This window comes from Miscanthus floridulus, chromosome 8 (assembly GCF_019320115.1).
Source record: "Miscanthus floridulus cultivar M001 chromosome 8, ASM1932011v1, whole genome shotgun sequence".
NCBI classification, from domain to species: domain Eukaryota; kingdom Viridiplantae; phylum Streptophyta; class Magnoliopsida; order Poales; family Poaceae; genus Miscanthus; species Miscanthus floridulus.
The window spans coordinates 65,150,112-65,173,496 of NC_089587.1; the positions used below are offsets into that span (position 1 = coordinate 65,150,112).

The window sequence follows — 23,385 nt, forward strand, 5'->3', positions numbered from 1 at the left end:
CCTAGTCTTGGACACTCGTTCCCGGCACGCACGATGGGTAGCCGCCCCTTCTCTGGCCTTGCATGTCTCTAATTTGCATGTGTTTCCTCAGAATGTCGCATCCATCTGATGGCACTTCACCCACCATGTGCTGGGAAGACCCCAATTCTGCTTCTATGTACTCATTCCCTATGTTCCCGGAGGCTGGCGAGTGGGAGCAATTAGAGTCGCCGATGTTGGCTTGGTTGGAAAATGCGGGTGTTCCTGGGCAGCGGCGACGAATTATTCCTCCCAATGTCGCGGCCACTGCATCGGCCTCCTTCCCCAACATGAGCTCTGGTGAGTTGGACAGACCTATATGCAATTTTTAAGTTTTCGTGTTGTGATATATGGTTTCTGAAGAATGCATGACCCGTGTTCGAAATGTGTTTGGTGTTTCCACTGAAAGGAAAGTGTTTAGATTTAAATCAATGACATGTTAGACAAAATCACAGAATTGCTTTCAGCTACTATTGTACTTGGGACAAAAACAGTCATGCACAATGGTGTTCCAATCATACATGTGTCCTGAAAGCATTCAACAATTTAAGTAATCTTCTCTTGCCTTTGCAACTATAATCCTGAAAGTCATTTCTGCACGGCTAATTGCAAGTTAATTTGGGGCTTAGGTATTTTGATTAGTTGTTGCACGGCTAGGCAATGTTCTGAAGAGAGTATACGCAGAACAAGAGCCTTGATAGCTCTGAAAATTGCAGTAAGCTTACTTGACAAAGTTCAGATATGGACACTCGATAGAGAAAACAAGCATGTAGTTCTTATGAAGTCCTCAACTTTATATGTCCATGGGAGTCCTATTCTCGTGAGGATGAAAGCATGTATTTTGAAACTGTTGCTTATCTGGCACGCTTTAATTTTTTCTAATTGCTGAAATCATAATTCAGGTAATGATCTTATATGTTCACAGGTGGCATCGATTCGGAAAGATCTTTCACCGACATGATTATAGGGGGTTGCACTCCTGCTACTTTGTCTGATAATGTCGCGCATACTAATGAAACACCAACATGTGAGGAGGCCCTAGGAAGTGTGAAAGGGCAGAAAAGAAGCAAAAATTTCACCAAAGACGAGGACTTAATGTCGGTCTTAGCATGGCTAAATGTGAGTTTGGATCCGGTTCGTGGAGCTGATCAACCACGTTCGACATATTGGAAAAGAATATATGATTATTTCCATTCCAACAAAACATTCACTTCTGATCGAACGCAAAACTCCCTAATGAGCCGTTGGTCCGGTATACTGCATGATGTGAACATCTTTGCTGGTTGTGTTTCAAAGGTAGAGGGTAGAAATCAAAGTGGCTTGTCTATCTATAATAAGGTTAGATAACATACCTTGCCCTTTCAATTGTATATTATGTCTGTCTACCTCATGCATTCTTGGTGTTATTTGCAGCAAGCAAACGCATTGACCATGTTCACGGAAGAAGACAAGATGCACCAAAATTTCCCGTACATCCATTGCTAGAAAAAATTGAAAGACCAAGACAAGTTGATCAATAGGAACAACCCAAGTGAAACTCAGAAACCAGCACCCAAAAAGCAAAAAACCACTGCGAAATCAAGTTCTGCACAACTAGTTGTAAGTAGTGATGTTGATGATAGTTAGCCCGGAGTGCCTACGCTGACAGGCCTATAGGGAAGAAGAAGGAGAAAGACAAATTACGGCAACGTTCCAGCATCGAAGCATTGGATTATCTGTTGGCGAAAAAGAAAGATGCTGATGTGGAGAAGGAATTGAAGAGACAGGAGAGGGAGTTAAAGAAAGAGGAGAGGTGCCAAAAAGCCCTTGCTTTGCAGGAAGAAAGGTTAAAACTTGACCAAAAAAAGTTTGACTTCGAGCGGGATAGAGATGAAAGAATTTTGAATGTTGATACGAGTACCATGTCAACCGATCATCAATAGTTCTATGCGCACCTAAAGGCTAAAATACTTGCAAGACAGCTCAAAAATTAGGACCATCTTCTTCAATTTTTAGATTTCTAGCATAGTGTGAGACATGTCTATTTTTCTCACATTTTAGATTTCCAGAATAGTGTGACTAATGTTCTTGTATTGTCCCTTGTTATCTGAACTGATATTTGTCTTTGATGTGTACTCTATAAAGGAGTCAGTTTCCATTGAACTATTAAAAGACAGATCAAGTAAATTGAGTGGCGTCCTCATCTCAAAATCAGATTTATTACAATATTTATTACATCAGATAAATAAGATAGGTCCTCAAACTAATACAAAATGCCTAGATATTGTAATATTAAATGTAATCATTCAACAATATAATTTATATATAAATCTAGAAAATTATGCCAGAAGTGTTCAATAAGGTCGGCTTGAAGCGTTGTGTGTGTTTCCTGGTCCTTGATCTTCTTGTAATTCTAAATAAATTCATCAAATATCATCATGTGATATAGTCACCTTTTCTCCCACATCATCATATCTAAAATCTTTTTCATCAACTCCTTCATCTTCAACAATCATGTTGTGCATAATGATACAAGCTATCATGATAAGTTGAAGCGTATTTTCATCCCACAGACGAGCTGGCCCTCGAACGATGGCAAAGCGAGATTGTAGAACTCCAAATGCTCGTTCAACATCCTTCCAACAAGCTTCTTGTGCTTTTGCAATATACTTCTTCTTATTACCCTACGGCTTAGGTATGGTCTTCATGAATGTGGCCCACGATGGATATATACCATCTGCTAAATAATAACTCATTGTATAATCATTTCCGTTAATGGTATAATTTACCTATGGCCCTTGACCTTCAGCAAGCCTTGCAAATATAGGAGATCTTTGAAGAACATTTATATCATTGTGTGAACCTAGCATCCCAAAGAATGTATCCCAAATCCAGAGATCTTAGAAGCAACAACTTCTAGTATAATTGTAGGCTCCTTTTTATGTCCCATATATATACCTTGCCATGCAATAGGACAATTCTTGTAGCTCCAGTGCATACAATCAATGGAACCAAGCATGCCTAGAAAACCTCTACTCTCACCAATTGTCGGGGACCAATACTAGGGTATCCAAAGAGGAGGGGGCTAATGGTCATCAATATTAATTCATCCTAACAGTCAAAAGCGCGACTACGGCTCCAACCAACCCCTAGGCGTGCCTCTGGGGAAGGACTCCACCTCGCCCGACCCCAAGGCCGTGGGCTTTGCCTCGCCCGACCCTTGGGTTTGCACTCCGCCTCGCCCGTCCTTTGGGGGAGGGCTCCGCCTCGTCTGACTCTTGGGTTTGCGCTCCGCCTCGCCTGGCCTCTAGGGGAGGGCTCCACCTCACCCAACCCCAAGGCCACGGGCTACGCCTTGCTTGACCCTTGGATTTGCGCTCCGCCTCACCCGGCCTCTAGGGGAGGGTTTCGCCTTGCCCGGCCCCAAGGCCACGGGCTCCGCCTCGCTTGACCCTTGGGTTTGCGCTCTGCCTCGCCCAACCCGACCCTTAGGTTCGCGCTCTGCCTCGCCTGACCCCAAGGCCACTAGTTTCGCCTCACCTGACCCTTGGGATTGCGCTTCGCCTCGCCTGACCCCGAGGCCATGGACTCCACCTCGCCCGGCCTCTGGGGGAGGGCTCCACCTCGCCCGAGGTCACAGACTCTGTCTCGCCCAACGAAGAGCTATGCTACCACCAACCACTCTAGGTCCAAGTGTATGAGCCTGGGTCAAAGCTCTGATACCAGGAAGGTGATCGGCATGCCCTGATATAACCCGCTGCCACAACGGGTCATACTCGAGGATTCACATCAGGAATAGCGTCGGGCATACCGATGTTGTTCTGCCTAACCCTCGTATGAACACCGACAGGCATGTCAGTTCACCACGACATCTGCTAGGACGGAGTGGAGCGCCATGACCGGCAGACGACGCCTGCGCATGGCGCCAGTGACGGATAGGGCCACGACGTGGAGCCATCCCTGTTGACATCTACAGGGTCGGTGGGACCCGTATGAAGGATAAGGACCTAGTGATCCTGAAGGCCTTCGGCTCTCTCTCGTTCTTCTTTTTCCCTCCGCTGTAACCCATGCTTTCTCTTGGCCTATAAAAGGGAAAACAGGGCGCCCCACGAAAGGGATCGATCGATCGATTGAGGCCAGACCCGATCGAACCATCACAAACCCATCGAACCTCGAACCGACCAGAACACAACACAAGCACTCGGTTGAGCAGCAACCGAGCTCTCGGCACCCGTTCACTCCTTCCACCAGAGACTTGGGACCTGTCTCTCTCTCGTCCATTTGTAACCCCTACTATAAACTTTCAGTGCTAGTAACACGAGCTGCGACGAACTAGACGTAGGGATATTTTGCCCGAACCAGTATAAACCTCGTATCCTCTAAGCACACCATCCGAGCCAGATGCACAATACTAAAAATTTACTCGTTGGTGGTAACTCGAAACACCGACACCAATTGCAAGTAATCTAGCAGTATCATGCTCATTAGGCAACCTCAAGTATTCAGGTCCAAATACTTGAACAACAGCTGTGACAAGCTTTCTAAGACTTTCTAGAGCAGTACTCTCCCTAATATGGATGTAGTCATCCATAGCATCAGCTGCTCCTCCATAAGCTAACATCCGAAATGCCGCTACCACCTTCTGCAAATAAGATAGTCCTAGGGTTCCAGCTGCATTCCTCTTCTGCACGAAATAGTCGTCATACTCCTCAACAACATTCATTATATGTACAAATACATGACGCGTCATTTGAAACATGTGGCATCCGATATAAAATTAGCCACAATTGAATGCATGCGCTAAACATAATTGAACAAAATATGAGAAAATTAACGTGCGCCTAAAATAGCTCGGCCCATACATAGGATTATCTGAGAAATAATCTTCATACAGTCTGATGTGCCCCGACTGCCTATCACGATTTAAAACATGATGTCCCTCTACAGAACCACGATGGCTTGCTGAATTTGCAATGTCTGACACTACGTGTGCTGCCGCAATATAAAGTTCATCGTCATCATCCGAAGACGACGACGACGAATCCATCATCTCATTCAATACATCTTCCGAATCCATTATAGACTTTTGATTAGGAGAATCCCAGGAATTTGTTCGAGCACCTGCACAAGGATTAAAAAATAAGATGTCTGGTAATTATTTCCCATGCAATGTTACAAACTCAATCTGCTCATCATATAATGTGACCTAAATAAATATTTCAAACAAGAATTAACACCAGAATACCATGCATAAACATCATACATCTCAAAGTCGTCAATATTTGCATCTCTGTTCTAACGAAATATAAGAAACTAATTTAGTGTTAGAAAACTTACTTGACAGAATTGGGCAAGGTATGATAGAACAGATGGCGGGGAACTCTGATCTCGTGCGGAGGCAGCAGTCTGTCGCCGCCAGAATCAGCGTCACGTGGTGCAGTCTGAAGTTGAAACCTGGAACGTCAGTCTGAAGTCGAAACCTGGAGGCCGCAGAGTTCTATTCTCGCGGGAGAGACGTAGTCTACGGAGTCCTATTCTTGCGAGGGAGAAGTAGTCCGTAGGATCCAATTGTTGCCACAAAACTAGGATCGGTTGGGATTTGGATGACAGGTATGTTGACGTGGCTTGTTTTCAAATATAGAAGAGCCAAAATAGCTAGGCTGTTGTAGAGTCCTCTTTTTTATGACTTTTCTATTTTACACATAGGCTAAAACAAGGAATTTGGCTAGCTATTTTTAGATGAACTCATGGAGTTGCTCTCATGTGGTGTTCTGCTGTATTGGTGTGGGCCCGGTGGTGCCACGGCCCTACTGGTTTTTGTGTTTGGTCAAAGGAAAAAGGAAAAAAGAAAAACGGGCCAGAGAGGAAATCTGGCGTGCGGTGCGGTGCCGTGGCGTGGCGTGCCTCTTCCGTTTGGTTGAAAGGAAAAATGGCGAGCCTAGCGTTAGGGTCTCGTCTCACTCTCAAATTGCCTGGCCTGCTGGTCTCCGGTCTCTCTCTGGGATTAACCGAATAACCGTTGTAGTAGTAACTAGTAAGGTGTGGCTTCTGCATGCCTTGTTGACGAGGGAAGGAAATTAAGGAAGCGCGAGCAACCACAACGCCGGGATAAGCCTGCGCGCGCCGATCGTTGATTAGGTTACTTATACTTGTACGAGTAGTACGTACTACCTCTGTTCTAAAAAGAATACAATTATAAATTGTGTGTCATGAAAAGTGATTCAACGTTTGACTAAATTTTTATTGAATAATATTTACAGTTATATCCTTAAATTAACTTATTATGAAAATACATTTCGTAATTAATTTAATGGTATTTATTTGGTATATAATTAATCAAATTTAAGGTACTAAAATGTAACACTTCACTAGAATTACATTTTTTAGGGAGGGAGGTAGTATATTCTACGTGTGGCTGTCGTACGTAGCTGCGACCTGCGTGCGTATACGGAGACGGAGGGACGTGGTTTCTTCTTCTTCTCCTCCTCCTCCTCCTCCTTTCTTCCGTAGATATGTACTGTATAGTGGAGTCGTCGTTTAGTGCAGTGCTCTCTGCCGCCTCTGCTTTCTTCTCCCTCCCTGGTCGTCGCGGCCTGGCCGGTGCAATTATATATATCTCCGTGCCGTCAGATAGCTAGCCCTCCATCGATCCATCGATCATCCATGCATATAATATAAATTATATATTCCAAACCTAGCTAGCTTGGTTACTTGAAGCAGAGCAAGCAAGCTACTAGCTAGCTAGGCATCCATCACTCCATCCATCCATCCATCCATGAAGAAGAGCTTGGAGGAGCAGCGCGACGAGGAGGAGGGGGCGGCGTTGGTGCCGCCGCCGCTGCCGCAACATGAACAGGAGGAGGATCCGGAGAAGCAGCAGATGGAGGATGAGCACGACGGTGAAGATCAGCACACAAGAAGGACGACGACGACGACCAAGCAGACGACGGAATCATCATCAGCCGAGCGGCAGCTGGTGGCGGCGTGGTGGAGACGGAGGGCGCAGAAGCTGGTGCCCACCAGAGGCGTGGGCCTGATCATCGCCGGTCTCCTCGTGCTGGCCTTGCTCGTCGGCGGCGGCGGCACCAGCCGCTGGATCCACCTCGACTACGCATCGGTATGTAGCTACTTAGCTAGGATCCTCTCATGTGCATACATGTCCTTAATTACTGCACACATAATTACTGGCTTACTGCGGAGTATATGAATGAACTGCGCACATGCAAGAAATTAAAGCATGCATGATCTAGCTAGATCTATCTGCAATATAATTCTGCATGATACTCGTAGTATATATGCATGATTTGTAGCGCGTCAGCAAGCTATAGCAGCTGACGATGCATGGTAGTATGGTTTACGGTGGAGGATCGGATCAATAATAATAATAATCAAAAGGAAAATTAATATATAATCCCCACCATGAACAACCTGGCCAGACCCGGACACACGGCAGAAGAAGGCTTGAACTACATCTTCAACGCGTGAAATAGAAATAGAATAGAATAGAATGGAATGGAATTCAGCAAGAAATTCTTCTCTCTCTCTACTTTTGCTGCTATCTAGATAGTCCACGGATTACATGCATGATATCATCGTCAAGACTCCCAACATATCCAAGGCAGCCACGCATGCATGCAGCTAGTAATAGCTAGTATATGGGCGCCCTTCAACCTTGACTAATCAATCTTCCTTGACACGTGCGATGCATGACGATATATGACAACATCACAAACTAACTTGTAGTCTGCTACAGTATATATAATATATATATATATATCCTACCTGCCTACTATACTACTCCTACATAAGGGCCTGTTGGGTTTCCTCCTGCTAAACTTTAGTCACTTTATCTACTAAAATGCCAAACAAACTGACTAAAAATAGGCTAAAGTAGTTTAGTCATATTAGTACCTTAAGAAAGTGCCCAGTGAACAAGGGCTACCCCTCATTATTGCTTGCCCCCCACCCTGATTTGTGTATTCATTAGGAGTAGTTTGGTCTTTGTTGAACTGCTTTAATAGCCTTTAGTCACTGGAATCAAACATGAGTGACTAAAATTTAATTATTGGTTTTGGCAGCTAAATTTTAGTCATGGAAAACCAAACGGAGCTTGAGTCGTAAAGTAATTAACCCAATTATACTAATACGCAAGTCAACACTCGCCCGGGCCCGGGCCCGGGCCCGGCCCTTCATCTTTTTTTTTTCTCTCTCTCTTCCTACCTTGACTTGGAAATGGAAACACACACTAGGGCCTTGTTTAGATTGCAAGTTTTTTTTACTCTCTCTCCATTACATTAAATTTTTAAACACATGCATGGAGTATTAAATATAGATAAAAAAATAACTAATTACACAATTTGATTATAAATTACGAGACGAATCTTTTGAGCCTAGTTAGCCTATGATGGGACAATAATTGTCAAATACAAACGAAAGTGCTACAGTGCCAAATACTGATTCCTAACCTCAATCTAAACAAGGCCTAGGTAGCTAGCATAGCAGAATATAGGACTGCCTAGCTGACCGTTCAAAGCGCTTCAATGCCTGCTAGCGGCTACCCTATACCGTAGTAGCTCTGGATGTGAGCTGATCGAGATACATGATTGATGTTGAGAGGCAGGCAAAAGGGTAAGGTCGGGTAGCTATAGCCAATTAGCCATCTCCAGTGCAAGAATGCATGTGCGTGGGTTCCTTGCATGGTCACGTACGCACATATATGCACCATCCCTTATGAATCCATCACGAGGAAAGCGTCTCACGGGATATGCGCCATATTTCTAGCTTCCACATATATGCATGATGCATCAATTGCCATCGTCCTAGCTAGGTTCATCTATACCGTATCTCCCTCTCTTCGTTTAATTTCTACATGTATGTATGTACTAACTATGTACGTAGTAGTACCCGCAGCTTCACAGTTCAAAGTCCAAATAAACTAGCTAGGTACGTGCCAAATAATTAAATAAGGCCACATATTGATCGATCGATCTGGCCGCCCGCCCATGGAAACAATTAGACGTGCGTACCACGTACTGACTTTTCAAGAAACAAAATTCCATCCATTGTTTTGACTTCCAAACCCTGACTTGGCTGTGTGCACCGATAGCGATGTCCATCTACCTTCCTTTTGACGTTCACACTCATGACCACGACAAGCTATTTACTACTAATGCTCTCTCCATTTCAAAGTCGTAACCTGTTCTAGCTTTTCTAGAAAATTACTCCCTCCATCGGTCCATAAAAGAACGCAATTATGGTATCCATGCTGGTCAATTGAGCTCAAATTTGATTAAGTTTATAGTAAATAGTATTAGCATTTATGTCTCTAAATATATTTATTATGAAAATATATTCTATAACTAATTTAATGGTACTTATTTTGTATAAAAAATATTTATACTTTTTTATATAGATTTAGTCAAAGTTTGGATTGTTTGACTCCTCGAAATCCGAAAATTACATTCATTTTGTGGACGCATGTAGTAGCTTTTGTTAATTACTACACATAGATATATATTATGTCTAGATACATAGTAAAACCTATATATGTATTTACAAAACTCAAAATGACTTTTAGTTTACAACAGGGGGAGTAACTATAATAGGGTCGCTACATACTTTCTGATAAGTATACATAGTGCAAACAACCAAAAGCGCCAAAGTCCCATCGGATCTCCTTTTTCCCCCTCAAGCTTTCACTTGAAGAGGGCAACTTATACTCTTTGAGCTGCTCATCTTTTTTCATTGGCTTAAGCTTTTTTCGGTATAATCGGTGCATGTATACAACTTACAGTTTGACCTAAACGGTCCATTAAATGGTTTGACCCCATTAATTGGTTTGACTGTTTGAACAACCAAAAATAGGGAAAACAACTTAAATAGAACGGAGGTAAATATGATAGTTAGATTAGATGATCTAAAAGGCTTTTTATATGATAGGAGAAGTGAGATTTCAACCACCACAACATTGGCATGCCACAAATTGACATAGTAAATATACGAGGGAGACTGAGATTTAATAATTTCCTTCACAGAAAGTTTTTACTCGCTAAAATACTTTATTTTGGACATGCATAAATATGTGTATGATATATATATACTACTACTACTACCACCACCACCACCCACTAACTCAGTGGCACACTAACTCAGTGGCACAGCACAAACCTTGTCTAACCCTCCTTAGTCGGGGAACACTAACTCAGTGGCACAGCACTAACCTTGTCGAAACAGGGGTTTATATAATTGGCAGAGGTGTAGTTATCAGTTGCATTTTAAGTCAAGTCAGCTACATAAGTGCTTTGTTAGGGTGAGAATTGATGGATGGAGACAAACACTTGCACCATTACGTTGCACCATCATCCCATCCATTACAGTATTGTATATAGAGGTAGTAGTACTTAGTAATTAGAGAATTGCTATTTTTCAGCTGTCTGAATTTTCAGACAATAATTTTACACAACCAACTTGTACAATTAAAGCAAACTCACAAGGGATAATTTATATTATTTTATAGTCAGACAATAACAAAATTACATGTTATCCTAACACAACAATGAAAAATCAGACACCTTAGATATGGGAGTGCAGTAATTATAGTCAGACGAGAATAGTATGTCAGTTTCTTGTGTAATCTTTTGCATTGGAACTTGGCACAAGTCATTTGAACTTATGGCATTGCATTGTTCTCTCTAAATTTGCATGCATATTGGTTGCAGTCGTTTCTGCTTGGGAGCGGCGGCGGCGTGAAGCAGCACCGATGGCCTCCTCACCACGTCCCCTCACCTGAAGCGGACCTCGTGCCCATACCCTTCAGCTGCGGCAAGGGCACTGGGTCGCCGGGGACATGCCGCCGCCGTGACACGACGACAGTACAATCCCCCTCTCCGTCGCCGTCATTGCAACCAGTAGCGTCGTCGACGTCGTCCTCCAAATCAGCATCGAAATCCGCCCCTCCTCCTCAGTGCCCGGAGTACTTCCGGTACATCCACTCCGACCTGTCGCCATGGCGCGAGACGGGGATCACGCGCGAGGCGGTGGAGCGGGGGCGCGACCGGGCGGCGTTCCGGCTGGTGGTCGTGGATGGCCGCGCGTACGTGGAGACGTACCACCGCGTGTTCCAGACGCGGGACACCTTCACGCAGTGGGGCATCGCGCAGCTGCTGGCGCGCTACCCCGGCCGCGTGCCGGACTTGGACCTCATGTTCAACTGCGAGGACATGCCGGAGGTGCGCGCCGCCGACTTCGCTGCCGCGCCGTTCCATGCGCCGCCGCTGTTCCGGTACTGCAAGGACGACTCGACGCTGGACATCGTGTTCCCGGACTGGTCCTTCTGGGGGTGGCCCGAGGTGAACATCCGGCCCTGGGCGCCGCTGCTGGAGGAGATGGCGGCCGAGATGGCGCGGCTGCCGTGGGCGGAGCGGGAGCCGTACGCGTACTGGAAGGGCAACCCCGGCGTATCGGGGGAGCGCGGCGACCTCCTCCGGTGCAACGACTCATCGGGGGAATGGAGGACGCGCGTGTTCTGGCAGGACTGGGGCGCCGCCATCCGGGACGGCTTCCGGGACTCCAACCTGGCGAAGCAGTGCCGATACAGGTACAAGATCTACGTGCGTGGGCGGTCGTGGTCCGTGAGCCAGAAGTACATACTCGCCTGCGACTCGCCGGTGCTGCTTGTCGCCACCCCCTTCAAGGACTTTTTCTCCCGGGGCCTCGTCGCCGGCAAGCACTACTGGCCTATCGAACCCGGCGCCCGCAAGTGCGCCGACATTAAGTTCGCCGTCGACTGGGGCAACGCGCACCCGGAGCAGGCGCGCCGGATGGCCGAGGAAGGCAGCGGATTCGCGCGTCACGACCTCAGCATGGACTACGTCTACGACTACATGCTGCACCTGCTCACCCAGTACGCCGGCCTACTCCGCTACAAGCCCACCGTGCCGGAGAACGCCGTCGAGCTGTGCGCCGAGACTGTCGCGTGCCACTCTGCCACGCACGCTAATAACAGGGAATTCGACTTCATGATGGAGTCCAGGGAGAGGTACGTCGCCGACTACCAGCCCTGCACGCTGCCACCGCCCTTCACCGCCGATGAGGTGAGGGAGATGACACGAAGAGACCAGGAGGTGCGCGCCAACGTGCACAGGATGATGACCATCATGACTCCATGACGACCTGATGATCAGCTAGATAGCTAGCTGACGTCGTCCTTAACTCCTTACTATACGAAATACGATACGATACGACTCCACGCACGTCACCAAGCTCCACGTCCACAACATTCATGGTCCAGTCATGGATTCTGTTACTATCTTTCCATTTTACTATTCTCTATTCTCTATATATCTATACATTTTTGGATATCCAAAATTCTTTATAGTCGTACGTATAGATGATGAGATTATATATGACAGCATTGGCCCACTGCATGGGGACTGGGAAACAGAAACTTCTTATATACTCAATACTATTGTTCAAAATAATTAATCTTATAATCTTACAACACATCGGTTGTATTTATTTATTTTCCCAACATGTAACTATTAATAAAAGGGTTCCATTTTAAAACTCTATTCAAATTTACACGTTTTTGTAATACATGGCACTGATGTGTAGGCATGAGGCACATGGGCAGCAATTTTGGCCCGGCACAGGCATGGCACGAGCCTATGCTAATCGTGTACAGCATGCTTGGGCCGAGGATGCGGCCCCATTAACCTATCTCTTATCAAGCGAGGCAACATGGTTTTGGGACCGCTAGGCCAGGGTTTTCATGGGCTGTTGACGGAAAATTAGAAGTAGTAATTGCTTTGTTTAGGGCTGGATCAAGGGGTGGAGCCCCAAGCCCTAGGTGCAAACCCGCCCTGCATATGTATACAATTCTTCGACCCTCAAATCCTAGCTTCTTCGTTCTTCCCTACCGCCGCCATCCCAGCTGCACGCTGCTCCTGCTGCTTGCTGCTGCACCACACTTGCCAGTAGCCTGCTGCCTTGCTAGCTTGTTGCTGCACCGCACTTGCCAGCAGCCTGCTGCCTTGCTTGCTGCTGGAAGTCTCTTACTTGGTCAATGCATTCACACGAACAACCTTGCATGCCACACCTTCCTGCTCTTTGCACGCACTCGTGTCCCAGCACCCTACGCCCAGCCTCCTCTTCACTCCTTGACATGCTGCAAGAAACAGAGACACCGTCCGCCATGCTCGTACTTTATCTCCAAGCATGAGCTCACAGCTCACCATGCTCCTTGTGATCATCTCCAACGGCACCCTCGCAGCCTCCGTCATGCGTGCTCACCCACACGCGCGCAACCTTGCTGAAACAGCTGCGCCTCCCACGTCGCCATCTCCCGGACAACAACATCCGCATCTTGCCGCAGGCCCTGTAGAGCGTGGTCCACCTGCACGTTCAGGCTCTGCCGTGACAACGATGCCCTCGCACACCTCCTGTGCACAAGACATGCTGCACCATGGCCACACATCACCGACACCCTCTGCTCGCTATGTCGTGCCGCCGCCCCTATGCAACGCCCGGTCACACCACCACTATGGTGCTCCCACACTCCAACCGACCCAGCTCCCACCACGTCTGGCCCTGTCGGTCTGGATCGCGAGCCAAGGCCGACGCTCCCTGTGCCGCCTTCACCGGCCACTGTGTCGGTCTGACCGCCACGATGGTCGATCCTCACCGACTTGCAGCCCATCGGACGGTCTAGGCCTCCTACCTAGAGTGCCCAACACCACCGACCGGAGCACCGGTCGCCGCCATGCTCCACCTTCACTACAGGAAACACGTGATTTGCCGAGTGCAAAAATCTTTGCCGAGTGCCAAATTTCGGGCACTCAGCAAAGACCTGCTTTGCCGAGCGCCGCACTTGGCAAAATATGACACTCGGCAAAGAGGCCTGGCACTCGGCAAAGACCTGCACTCGGCAAAGGCTATCTTTGCCGAGTGCCTGGCACTCGGCAAAGGCAGACACTCGGCAAAGATTGGTAGGGCTTAACGGCATCCAGCGGCGTCCTCTTTGCCGAGTGCCCCCCGTTTGGCACTCGGCAAAGAATTTACTTTGCCGAGTGCCAACCCTAGGCACTCGGCAAAATAATTTTTTTGTTTTTGTTTTTTGCCACCATTTTTTTTGAAGCTTTAGTACACTACCACAAACAACATGTTTAAATTTGGGACATTTTCATTGCCTTTTGGCATATTTCTATAGTTTATTTTGTTTTGTTGAATTTTTCCAGAAAATGTAAGTTTGAACTACAGGTGCATCGAATAATGGATTACATTCGTTCAAAAAATGTTATCCTTGTTTCTTAGTGTAAATTTAGGCTAAATCCAGGAACTGTCTCGAAATTTCGATCAACGTGCTCACGGGGCAACGCCGCCAACTTGCGTGGGAGTGGTTTTTTAATTGTATAAAATGCGAACGAATTCTGAAAATCATGAAACTTGTCGAGTTGTCGCCGTATCGTATCGTATGCGTCTGCCTGCACCGCATCGCCTCGCCACTGCACCGACACGCCACTGCCCCGCTAGCCTAACTCCACCGCCACCCTAGGTATAACCCTCTCCTCCTTTGCATGCATGTTTTATATGGTCACGTAGCCCAGTTAGGCGTCTTCCGTTCGAAAGAGATACGGTCGGAGGTATGCAGATCTTTGCATATCTGCGACCGTATCTCTTTCGGATTGTCCACGTATTTTGGACAGCCCGCGGATGCGTAGATAAGGTTAGTTTTCATGTTTCGCTCCGGTCCGAGACAGACTTTCGGCATCACCTCCCTGTTGTTCTCCGGATACACACTCTCCCTTGCAGGACGTGTATCGGGAGAACAGCGGGGAGGTGCTGCCGAAATTCTATCTTGGATAGGTGCGGAGCATTAAAACTGACCTCATCTACGCATTCGCGGGTGGGATTAGGACCTATCCTCACCTATTAGATGGTAGGAACGCCGTGCAGATGCAATTGCTGGTTATATTACTCGCTTACATATGTATATGCCAGAGGATGGAGAACCGTGATTGGATGTACACGGGCCACACAAGTATGACCCCAGAATGGATGACTAAGACTAATGCTTTCTTGGAGCATTCATTTGGCGAGGCTGCTAGAGGGTCGAGTCGGATGCCGTGTCCCTGCAGCAAATGTGACAACCGTGTAAGAAAGAATAGGAAGAACGCGGGGGAAGATCTTTGCAAGTATGGATTCACGCCAAACTATACCTGCTGGATCCACCATGGTGAAGCCGATCATATTAGAGAGGAGGTGGTGAGACCACGCCTCGAGGCTTTTGATGGAGATGTAGGGGTAGCAGACTGGATGGATGACTTTCAGGAGGCACGGTTCGGTGAAGGATTAGAGGACGAGCCAAAGGAATCCACAAAGGAGTACTATGATATGTTGTCTTCGGCACAGAAGCCCCTTCACGAAAAGACAATGGTTTTTGCAACTGGATGCCATTGGACGCCTAATGGCGTTCAAGTCGTAGTGTAGCATGAGTCGAGACAACTTCGATGGTATGTTGGCAGTTGTTGGATCCCTGCTTCCGGAGGGTCACATTCTGCCGAAGAACTTGTATGAGTCACAGAAACTTCTTCGTGCCCTTAAGATGCCGTATGAGCACATCCATGCTTGTCCGAATGGTTGCGTCCTATTTAGGAAAGATCACGAGAAAGCAACACACTGTCTAAAGTGCAAATCCTCTAGGTATCTAGAGGTCGACACTAGTGATGGCAAGAAGGAACAACTTGGTATCCCCACGAAGGTCCTACGGCACCTTCCTATCATACTGAGGATCCAATGGCTGTACATGACAGAGGAGTCCACGAAACAGATGACATGGCACAAACATGGCAAAAGATACAATGGTGACAAGATGGTACACCCATCGGATGGCGATGCATGGACCCATTTTGATGGCATACATCATGGTAAAGCTGAGGAGGCTCGGAATGTACATGTAGCGCTGGCAACAGATGGGTTCAACCCCTATGGATTGCTGGTGGCCCCGTACACTTGTTGGCCCCTGTTCGTGATCCCCCTCAATCTCCCCCCCGGCGTCATGTTTCAACCCAAGAACATATTCTTGTCACTGATAATTCCTGGACACCCGGGGAACAAGATGGGTTTGTTCATGGAGCCTCTCATTGATGAATTGATCCTTGCTTGGAAAAAGGGGGTACTGACATACGACCGAGCTACAAAGAAGAACTTCACAATGCATGTGTGGTACCACTACTCCCTGTATGACTTCCTGGTGTATGGCATATTCTACGCGTGGTGTGTTCACGGGAAGTTTCCATGCCCAATATGCAAGACAGCTGTGAGGTTCACTTGGCTGAAGAGGGGTGGCAAGTTTTCTTTGTTTGACCAACATCGTCAATTCCTCTCTCTTGACCATCCATTCAGACGAGACGTCAAGAACTTCAGGAAAGGGGTTCAAGTCACCGACCCTGCACCTCAGATGATGACCAGTGCCGAGGTTCGTGCTGAGTTAGAGGCTCTCAAAGATGATAAAGAGAAAGGTGGTTTTATTGGATATGGTGAGGAACACCAGTGGACTCATAAATCGGGCTTGACTAGGCTCCCCTATTTCAATGACCTTCTTGTTCCACACAACATTGATGTAATACACACAGAAAAGAATATTGCCGATGCGCTTTTTGCAACACTCATGGACATTCCTGATAAGTCAAAGGACAACGTTAAGGCTAGACTGGACCTGGCAACGATGTGCGATAGGCCAAAGCAAGTGATAAAGCCTCCCACGCCCGGCAAGAAATGGAGAAGGACTCCGGTCGATTTCATCTTGAAAAAGGACCAAAGGAAGGAAGTACTGCAGTAGATCCAGACGTTAATGTTCCCTGATAGGCATGCGGTGAATTTGAGTAGGGGAGTGAACTTGTCCACTATGCGAGTCTTAGGGATGAAGAGTCATGACTACCACATATGGATTGAGCGGCTCCTTCCTGCGATGACCCGGGGATACGTCCCTGAGCATGTGTGGCGCGTGCTGGCAGAGTTGAGCTATTTCTTCTGCCAGCTTTGTGCCAAGGAGTTATCTCAGGGCGTGATTGATGACTTGGAGAAAGTGGCACCTGTGTTGCTCTGCAAGTTGGAGAAGATCTTCCCACCCGGCTTCTTCCTGGCGATGCAACATCTGATTTTGCACCTACCATACGAGGCACGAATGGGGGGCCCGTGCAGGCCCATTGGTGCTATACAATTGAGAGATGTCTAAAGATTCTTTAGAAAAAGTGTAGAAATAAAGCCAAAATTGAGGCTTATGTGGCAGAGGCATTCATTCTGGAGGAGGTGTCAAACTTCACAACAGCATACTATAAGTATGGCCTTCCCAGCGTGCACAATCGTCCCCCTCGTTACAACGCGGACGAGAGTTCATCGAACCTCAGCCTTTTCAAAGGGCAACTCGGAAAGGCAAGCGCATCGGGCACCAAGACCTTGCGGCATGATGAGTGGCGCACTATCATGCTGTATGTGTTGTTGAACCTTGATGAAGTGAAGCCTTATGTGCAGTAAGTTCTCAATGAGCTTGTTACATACGCCCTTGTCACTATCCTCCATCTATCGAACCCCCTTATCTCTTGTTTTTTCAGGGAATTTCTGAAAAAATACCGGAGAGGGAATAGGGCTCCTTCCCCTCAAGAAGAAGATAGTCTTCTCAAAGATGGTGTGCCCGATTTCATATCCTGGTTCGATACGAAGGTACCGTCCAATTTACCTCGTTCAATCTTTAACATCCCACTTTGCTCCTACGAGCGAGTAATGTAACGATCTATCCGGCCTCACCTTGTAGGCCTGCAAGGATGCAGAAATGGATGCTGAGTTGAAAGGGCTCGCCAAAGGCTTCGCCTACAAGGTCAAGTCATTCACCATTTATAATGTGAATGGCTATCGCTTTCACACAAGAAACTACGAGCGGAGTCGGCCCAATCGGAAAACCACGAATACCGGAGTTCATACGCCCGGCACCGATGAGCGCGACTACTATGGCATAGTAGAAGAAATATATGAGCTCAATTTTGAGTGTCGCAAAGCTCCTAATTAAGTCGTATTCAAATGCCATTGGTTCAATCCTAATGTCACGAGAACAACCCCTAAGATTGGATAAGTCAAAATTCAACAGGATTCTATCTATCAAGGAGAGGATGTCTATATTGTGGCTCAACAGGCCACACAAGTTTATTATCTCCCATGGGCGTGCCAAAAAGACCCCAATCTTATCGGTTGGTACCTTGTGCAGTTGGTATCACCGCACGGTAAACTGCCTGTCCCAAACGATGAGGATTACAACTTTGACCCAAACACACGGGAGTTCTATCAACCAGACAGGCTAGAAGGGAGGTTTGACATAGACATGTTTTCGCTGATGGGCATGGAAGTAGACAATGACATTGATCAGGACGATGGAGATGAGGACGATGAAGAAGAGGTGCAAAATGCTTGAGCGATTATAGTTAGGCGATGACAATGATGACAACGATGGAGATGAGCCCGATTTACTCGACAATATTGATAGTGATGATGACACCTATGATCCAGCCGCTGCCGATCATGAAGAATATTTCTAATTCATGTAATACTATATTATTATTATTATTATTATTATTATTATTATTATTATTATTATTATTATTATTATTATTATTATTACAATTATGTTTTGTTCATTTTGCATCTCTTTATAAGTACTTGTAATTTAACTGTGCTAATTGGTTTACTCTTTGAAATTGCAGGCACTCGACAAAATGCCGGGCGGAAGGCAGGCCCGTCGGGGGGTCAACTCCCTCTACACGAGGGAGCGCTCACCACCCCATGCTGAGGAGGACCCCTTGCCGAAGCCGCCGATGAGGAGGACGAGGAGCGGCCGCCCCCGCGGCCGTCCAAGGACGAGGGTGCAGCCGGCTGCCACCCCGTCGGTGGACGAGGACGACCAGGCGGTGGGCTTGCACATAGGAGGGGGTGGCACTTCCTCTGACTCGTCGGACCATGGGGAGGCGGCGATAGCGACACCAGGGGGTTCCACTAGCACTGCCTCTGGCTCTACCTCGTCGGGAGTCTACTTGCGCGGGCCCTCGTAGCTCCCGGCGCGGCCGATCCCACTTCACCGGCGCCCAGTGATTCGACCCAGCGGTGACAAGTAAGTATTATTTCACTACTATTTCATATGACATGTTGAAAATCGAACTACATCTCCACAATTCTTCTTAATGACTCTTACAGCAACTGGGAAGTTGTGTCCGGAATGGGCCAGCACATCAATGGCACCCTGGGCCTTCTGATTCAGCAGCACTACCCTGGCATGGTCACCTACGCCTCGGTGACTTTGCCGCCCTGGACGTGGGACCACTTCTACGCCGTCGAGGACAACGAGTTCGACACCGTTGTGGCGCGGATCAAGGCCGAGTTCTGGGTGAGTCTTCATCACACTAAATTGGTCAATACTACGCATTCATTGGTCGTTCTTGAAATAATAAAATAATACATGATGTCTGTATGCAGGACTTCTTCAGGTGCGACGAAGGGTTTGAGGACTAGGCGGCGTTAGTGTAGGACAAGGTCTGTAGGTCCCGACTCTCGGACCTGTACTACGAGACGCGGCTCCAGTGCATCATCAACTACAGCGCCGACGTCCTTGGTCAGGTGGTGAGGAAGGCCGATGCCAGGACCAGGACGCTCACCAAGGAGCAGTACCTCTTGGTAAGTACGAAACATTAATACTGACTCCTTCCATGAAGAATAGGTAGGCTTTATTTCATCTTCTGACATATCAATAATTTGATGGTATGCAGCAATGTCCTGATTGGTGCGCCAGGCACCGCCTTTGCTAGGAGGCCATTGTGGACAGGTGGTTCTCGGAAGAGTGGGCGAAGAAGCACAACATCCGTCGGGATTGCCACCTGCAGATGGGTGGGGCATCACACCACCAAGGCAACCGGAGCCTCAGCGCGTACGCCCAGACATGAGTAATCTTCCTTGTGTTTTCATCTTTATTTATTTATTCTAACGCTCAATTCTCATTACTTGTAATCATCTTTGTGTTTTCCTCGTAGTCCCAGGCGCACCAAGGCCAGGAATGCAACGAGTTCATGGCGTACGCCCTGGCACACAAGGGCAAGGCGACGTCCCCGGAAGTCACCTACAACCTAGCGGACGGGCCCGAGGCGTACACCAGCGCGAGCGTCCACAGCAAGCTTAGCGAGTACACCTCGGCGGCCCGCGAGCGCCATGGGGAGGACTTCGATCCGGCCACCCAGCCCCTGGACACAGACCTCCTCATGAGGCTGGGAGGAGGGAAGCAGCATGGCCGGTACTGGATGGAGGACAGCACAGTCGACTCTACCTCTGTTCCCAACCTCGCTGAGATTCAAGCAAGGAGCACGAGCTCCTCCCTCCCCATACGCTCTCGGCAGCAGAGCTCACAGCAGTAGATGGTGGAACTCCAGGTTAGTACTGTTTTATTCGTCGTTCATTGCTTTTACACATCTACCTTGCCTTTGCATTGTTTAAACATTGCGGGTGGAATATTGCAGGCTGACTTGCGGAGGTTGGAGGCCCAGCAGGTGGCCCAGGCAGAGGCCCATCGGCTGGAGATGGAGGCTGTACAAGCCTAGAGGGCGGCCAAGACGCAGAGGCTGCAGGACATGTTCAGCTTCATGGCGAGCCTTCAGACCTGTGCTGTGTGTTGATATATATGTGATTTCTTTGTTTGCGCTGATGGAAAGCAAAAAACAAAAAAAGCATTTTCCCCCTCTTTGCCAAGTGCCACACTCGGCAAAGAGGGCTTTGCCGAGTGCCGTGACCATGGCACTCGGCAAAGCTGGGAAGCAGAGACCCAATTTCCCAACTTTGTCGAGTGCCAGAGCCATGGCACTCGGCAAAGATTTTTTTTAAAAAAGAAAAAAATTCTTTGCCGAGTGCAAGAGTATGGCACTCGGCAAAGAGGCCGTCAGAGTTGACGTCGGTTTTTTTTTGCCGAGTGCTGACGTGACACTCGGCAAAGGCTTTACCGAGTGCCCGATATGTGGCACTCGGCAAAGAAACCTTTGCTGACGGGTTCTTTGCCGACTGCTCTTTGCCGAGTGCGGCACCCGGCAAAGCCTTTACCGAGTGTATTTCGGGCTTTGCCGAGTGCCGCTGGCACTCGGCAAATTGCTTGTTTCCAGTAGTGCTTGTGCCACCCTGAGCAGCACCTCAGCACCCGTCGAGCATGATCTTCGAGCTTCCACCTCTTCCCTCGCCTCCTAAGATCCTCAAAACAACCATACAACTTCGATACCAATTGTTGTGATATCGGCGCCTAACATGAATCGATTGCTTGGATCTACCTAGGCGAGATGCTCACGAGAGATCGCACACAACACATAAGAGATTTGATGTTTGGTAACGAGGTTCGGCCGAAGCCTATGTCCCAAGAGCATGCTTATGGATGCTCCTCCCCGATACCACGACACCGGCTACCCGGGGCACCGGCCAAAGCCGCCAGCACCCCTTGCGAGCCTGTCACTACGTGTTGCTTCTCACTCTCGTGATGGAAGTGGGTTACAAGTGTAGCCCCCTCCTTCTATAGAGGGATCAGGTTACAAGAGTCAACACCTAGCTCATCTAACCCTATAATGCTAATTACAACATAAGTCTACTATAACCCCATTAGTACAAATAAATATTCGACATATTTTTAACATCTATGAATTTTATGGCCTGTTCCCACCGTATGTTACTACATGTTATGCAAATGCACAAAAACCGTGGAGATGGTCGCCAAGGAAGGCAGTTTCCTCAAGTTGGCTGTTTTTTTTCTTGAAACAATAAGTTGGCTGTTGAAAGGCAAAAGGGAGCTCAGCCAGCTCAGCAAGGCCTAGGTGCAAACCCGCCCAACATATGTATATAATTCTTCGCCCCTCAAATCATAGCTTCTTCGTTCTTCCCTACCGCCGCCATCCCAGCTACACTCTCTTTCCCCTTCCACATAGGTTAGTAGCGTGGCTCCGCTTGGTGGTGCGGCCTCAACGAACTCGCGTGGTGGTGTGGCCGGCCATTGCAAAGGCGGTAGCGGCATCCTCCTCTTGGATTTGATTCATTTTTTTTACATAGGATTTGATTTGACTTTGTGTGTGTATGAACAATGAATGTGAAGGATGAATTTTCATGATCAAAGATTCCTCTTGATTTCATGTTTTGTTGAGCTAGTCGGGCTAGCATGACCCATTGGGCCCGTTAGGCCGGCATGGATAACCCAACATACCATTGTGCTGGGCCAACCTCAGGTGGGCCGTGCCTTATTGGGCTTGTTCCGGGCCACCCATTTTTGGCCATCTATACCAATATGACCAAATCTAATACCTTTTGCATTTTAGGAAAATTAGGAAATGTTAACTTCTTTCACTCACGCCATATCTATAAACCAAATATATTTTGGCACATATATGCATCTTAGATTTCCTTCATATTCTCTCCATTTCAAATTATAAGACGTTTTGGTTTGTCAAGATGCATAACTTTTACTATGCACTTAGATTTATACTATGTCCAGATACATTGTAAAAGCAATATATCTAGAAAGGCCAAAACATTTTATAATTTAGAATGGAGGGAGTATGTGCTTAATTGATATTCTATTTTTTACAAGGACATGGTTCCAAAACTTTGGAAATTAGTAAATAACTTTAAACAATGCTAACCATCAGTTTTTAAATTATTACACTATTGATTTTTTCCATTTATTTGCATCTTTTGTAAATACTAGGTTTGTGGACGTGGGTTGCAGCGGGGGAGCTGAAAATTTGTTACAAGATAACTTGTTGATGAATCAGCGTCAAGCTTCCCAAGGAAGCCATCGATGAGGACGGATATGTCTGGTTCGTTGCTCACCAATCACACATGTCCGTGTAGCTGGATAGTCATTGAAGTTGCCCCAAGATACTCACGTACATTTTCATAGTTGTCAAATCTTTGTCGCATCTCTATACTTACCAATAACAACCGTGACAAAAACGCTAGTAAGGATGCTAACAAAAAAATAATCGGTTTTCAAGACCATGTAGTTCCTACTTGTCCTCATCATGGATGTCCAGCAAATGGTTGCATGGTAAAAGCAAAAGTTCTTCAGCCTATTATTGCTAGAAATATATAAATACACAGCATCTCCAGGAGACTCTCCATATCCTTCCTAAATGCTAGGAATAGAGATTTTGATGAAAAACTATCCTCCAACAGCTTTTCCAAATGGTCATCAAAATATAGCTATCTTCTATTTTAGATTTTTCGCTAGCCAAAAATAGAATACGAGAATGACTCTCTAGAGTGTGCATGAGATATAGAAAAACTGTTGGAGAGTGAAAAGATATAGAAAGCGATTTTTAAGCAAATGACTTT

The 23,385-nt window shown here is 47.0% G+C and overlaps 1 protein-coding gene and 2 pseudogenes across 1 annotated transcript; 2 read left to right on the forward strand and 1 right to left on the reverse strand.

Annotated features, from left to right (window-relative positions):
- Window positions 1-212: 212 nt before the first annotated feature.
- LOC136472358 (glutathione S-transferase T3-like) lies at window positions 213-1,991 on the forward strand (annotated as a pseudogene).
- A 308-nt stretch (window positions 1,992-2,299) lies between these two features.
- Window positions 2,300-5,074, reverse strand: LOC136472360 (protein ALP1-like; annotated as a pseudogene).
- Window positions 5,075-6,486: 1,412 nt separating this feature from the next.
- Window positions 6,487-12,363, forward strand: LOC136472359 (uncharacterized). Its single transcript, XM_066470071.1, has 2 exons — window positions 6,487-7,114; window positions 10,716-12,363. The coding sequence occupies exons 1-2, from the start codon at window positions 6,773-6,775 to the stop codon at window positions 12,162-12,164; spliced, it is 1,791 nt and encodes a 596-aa protein (XP_066326168.1). The 5' UTR covers window positions 6,487-6,772; the 3' UTR covers window positions 12,165-12,363.
- The last annotated feature ends 11,022 nt before the right edge of the window (window positions 12,364-23,385 follow it).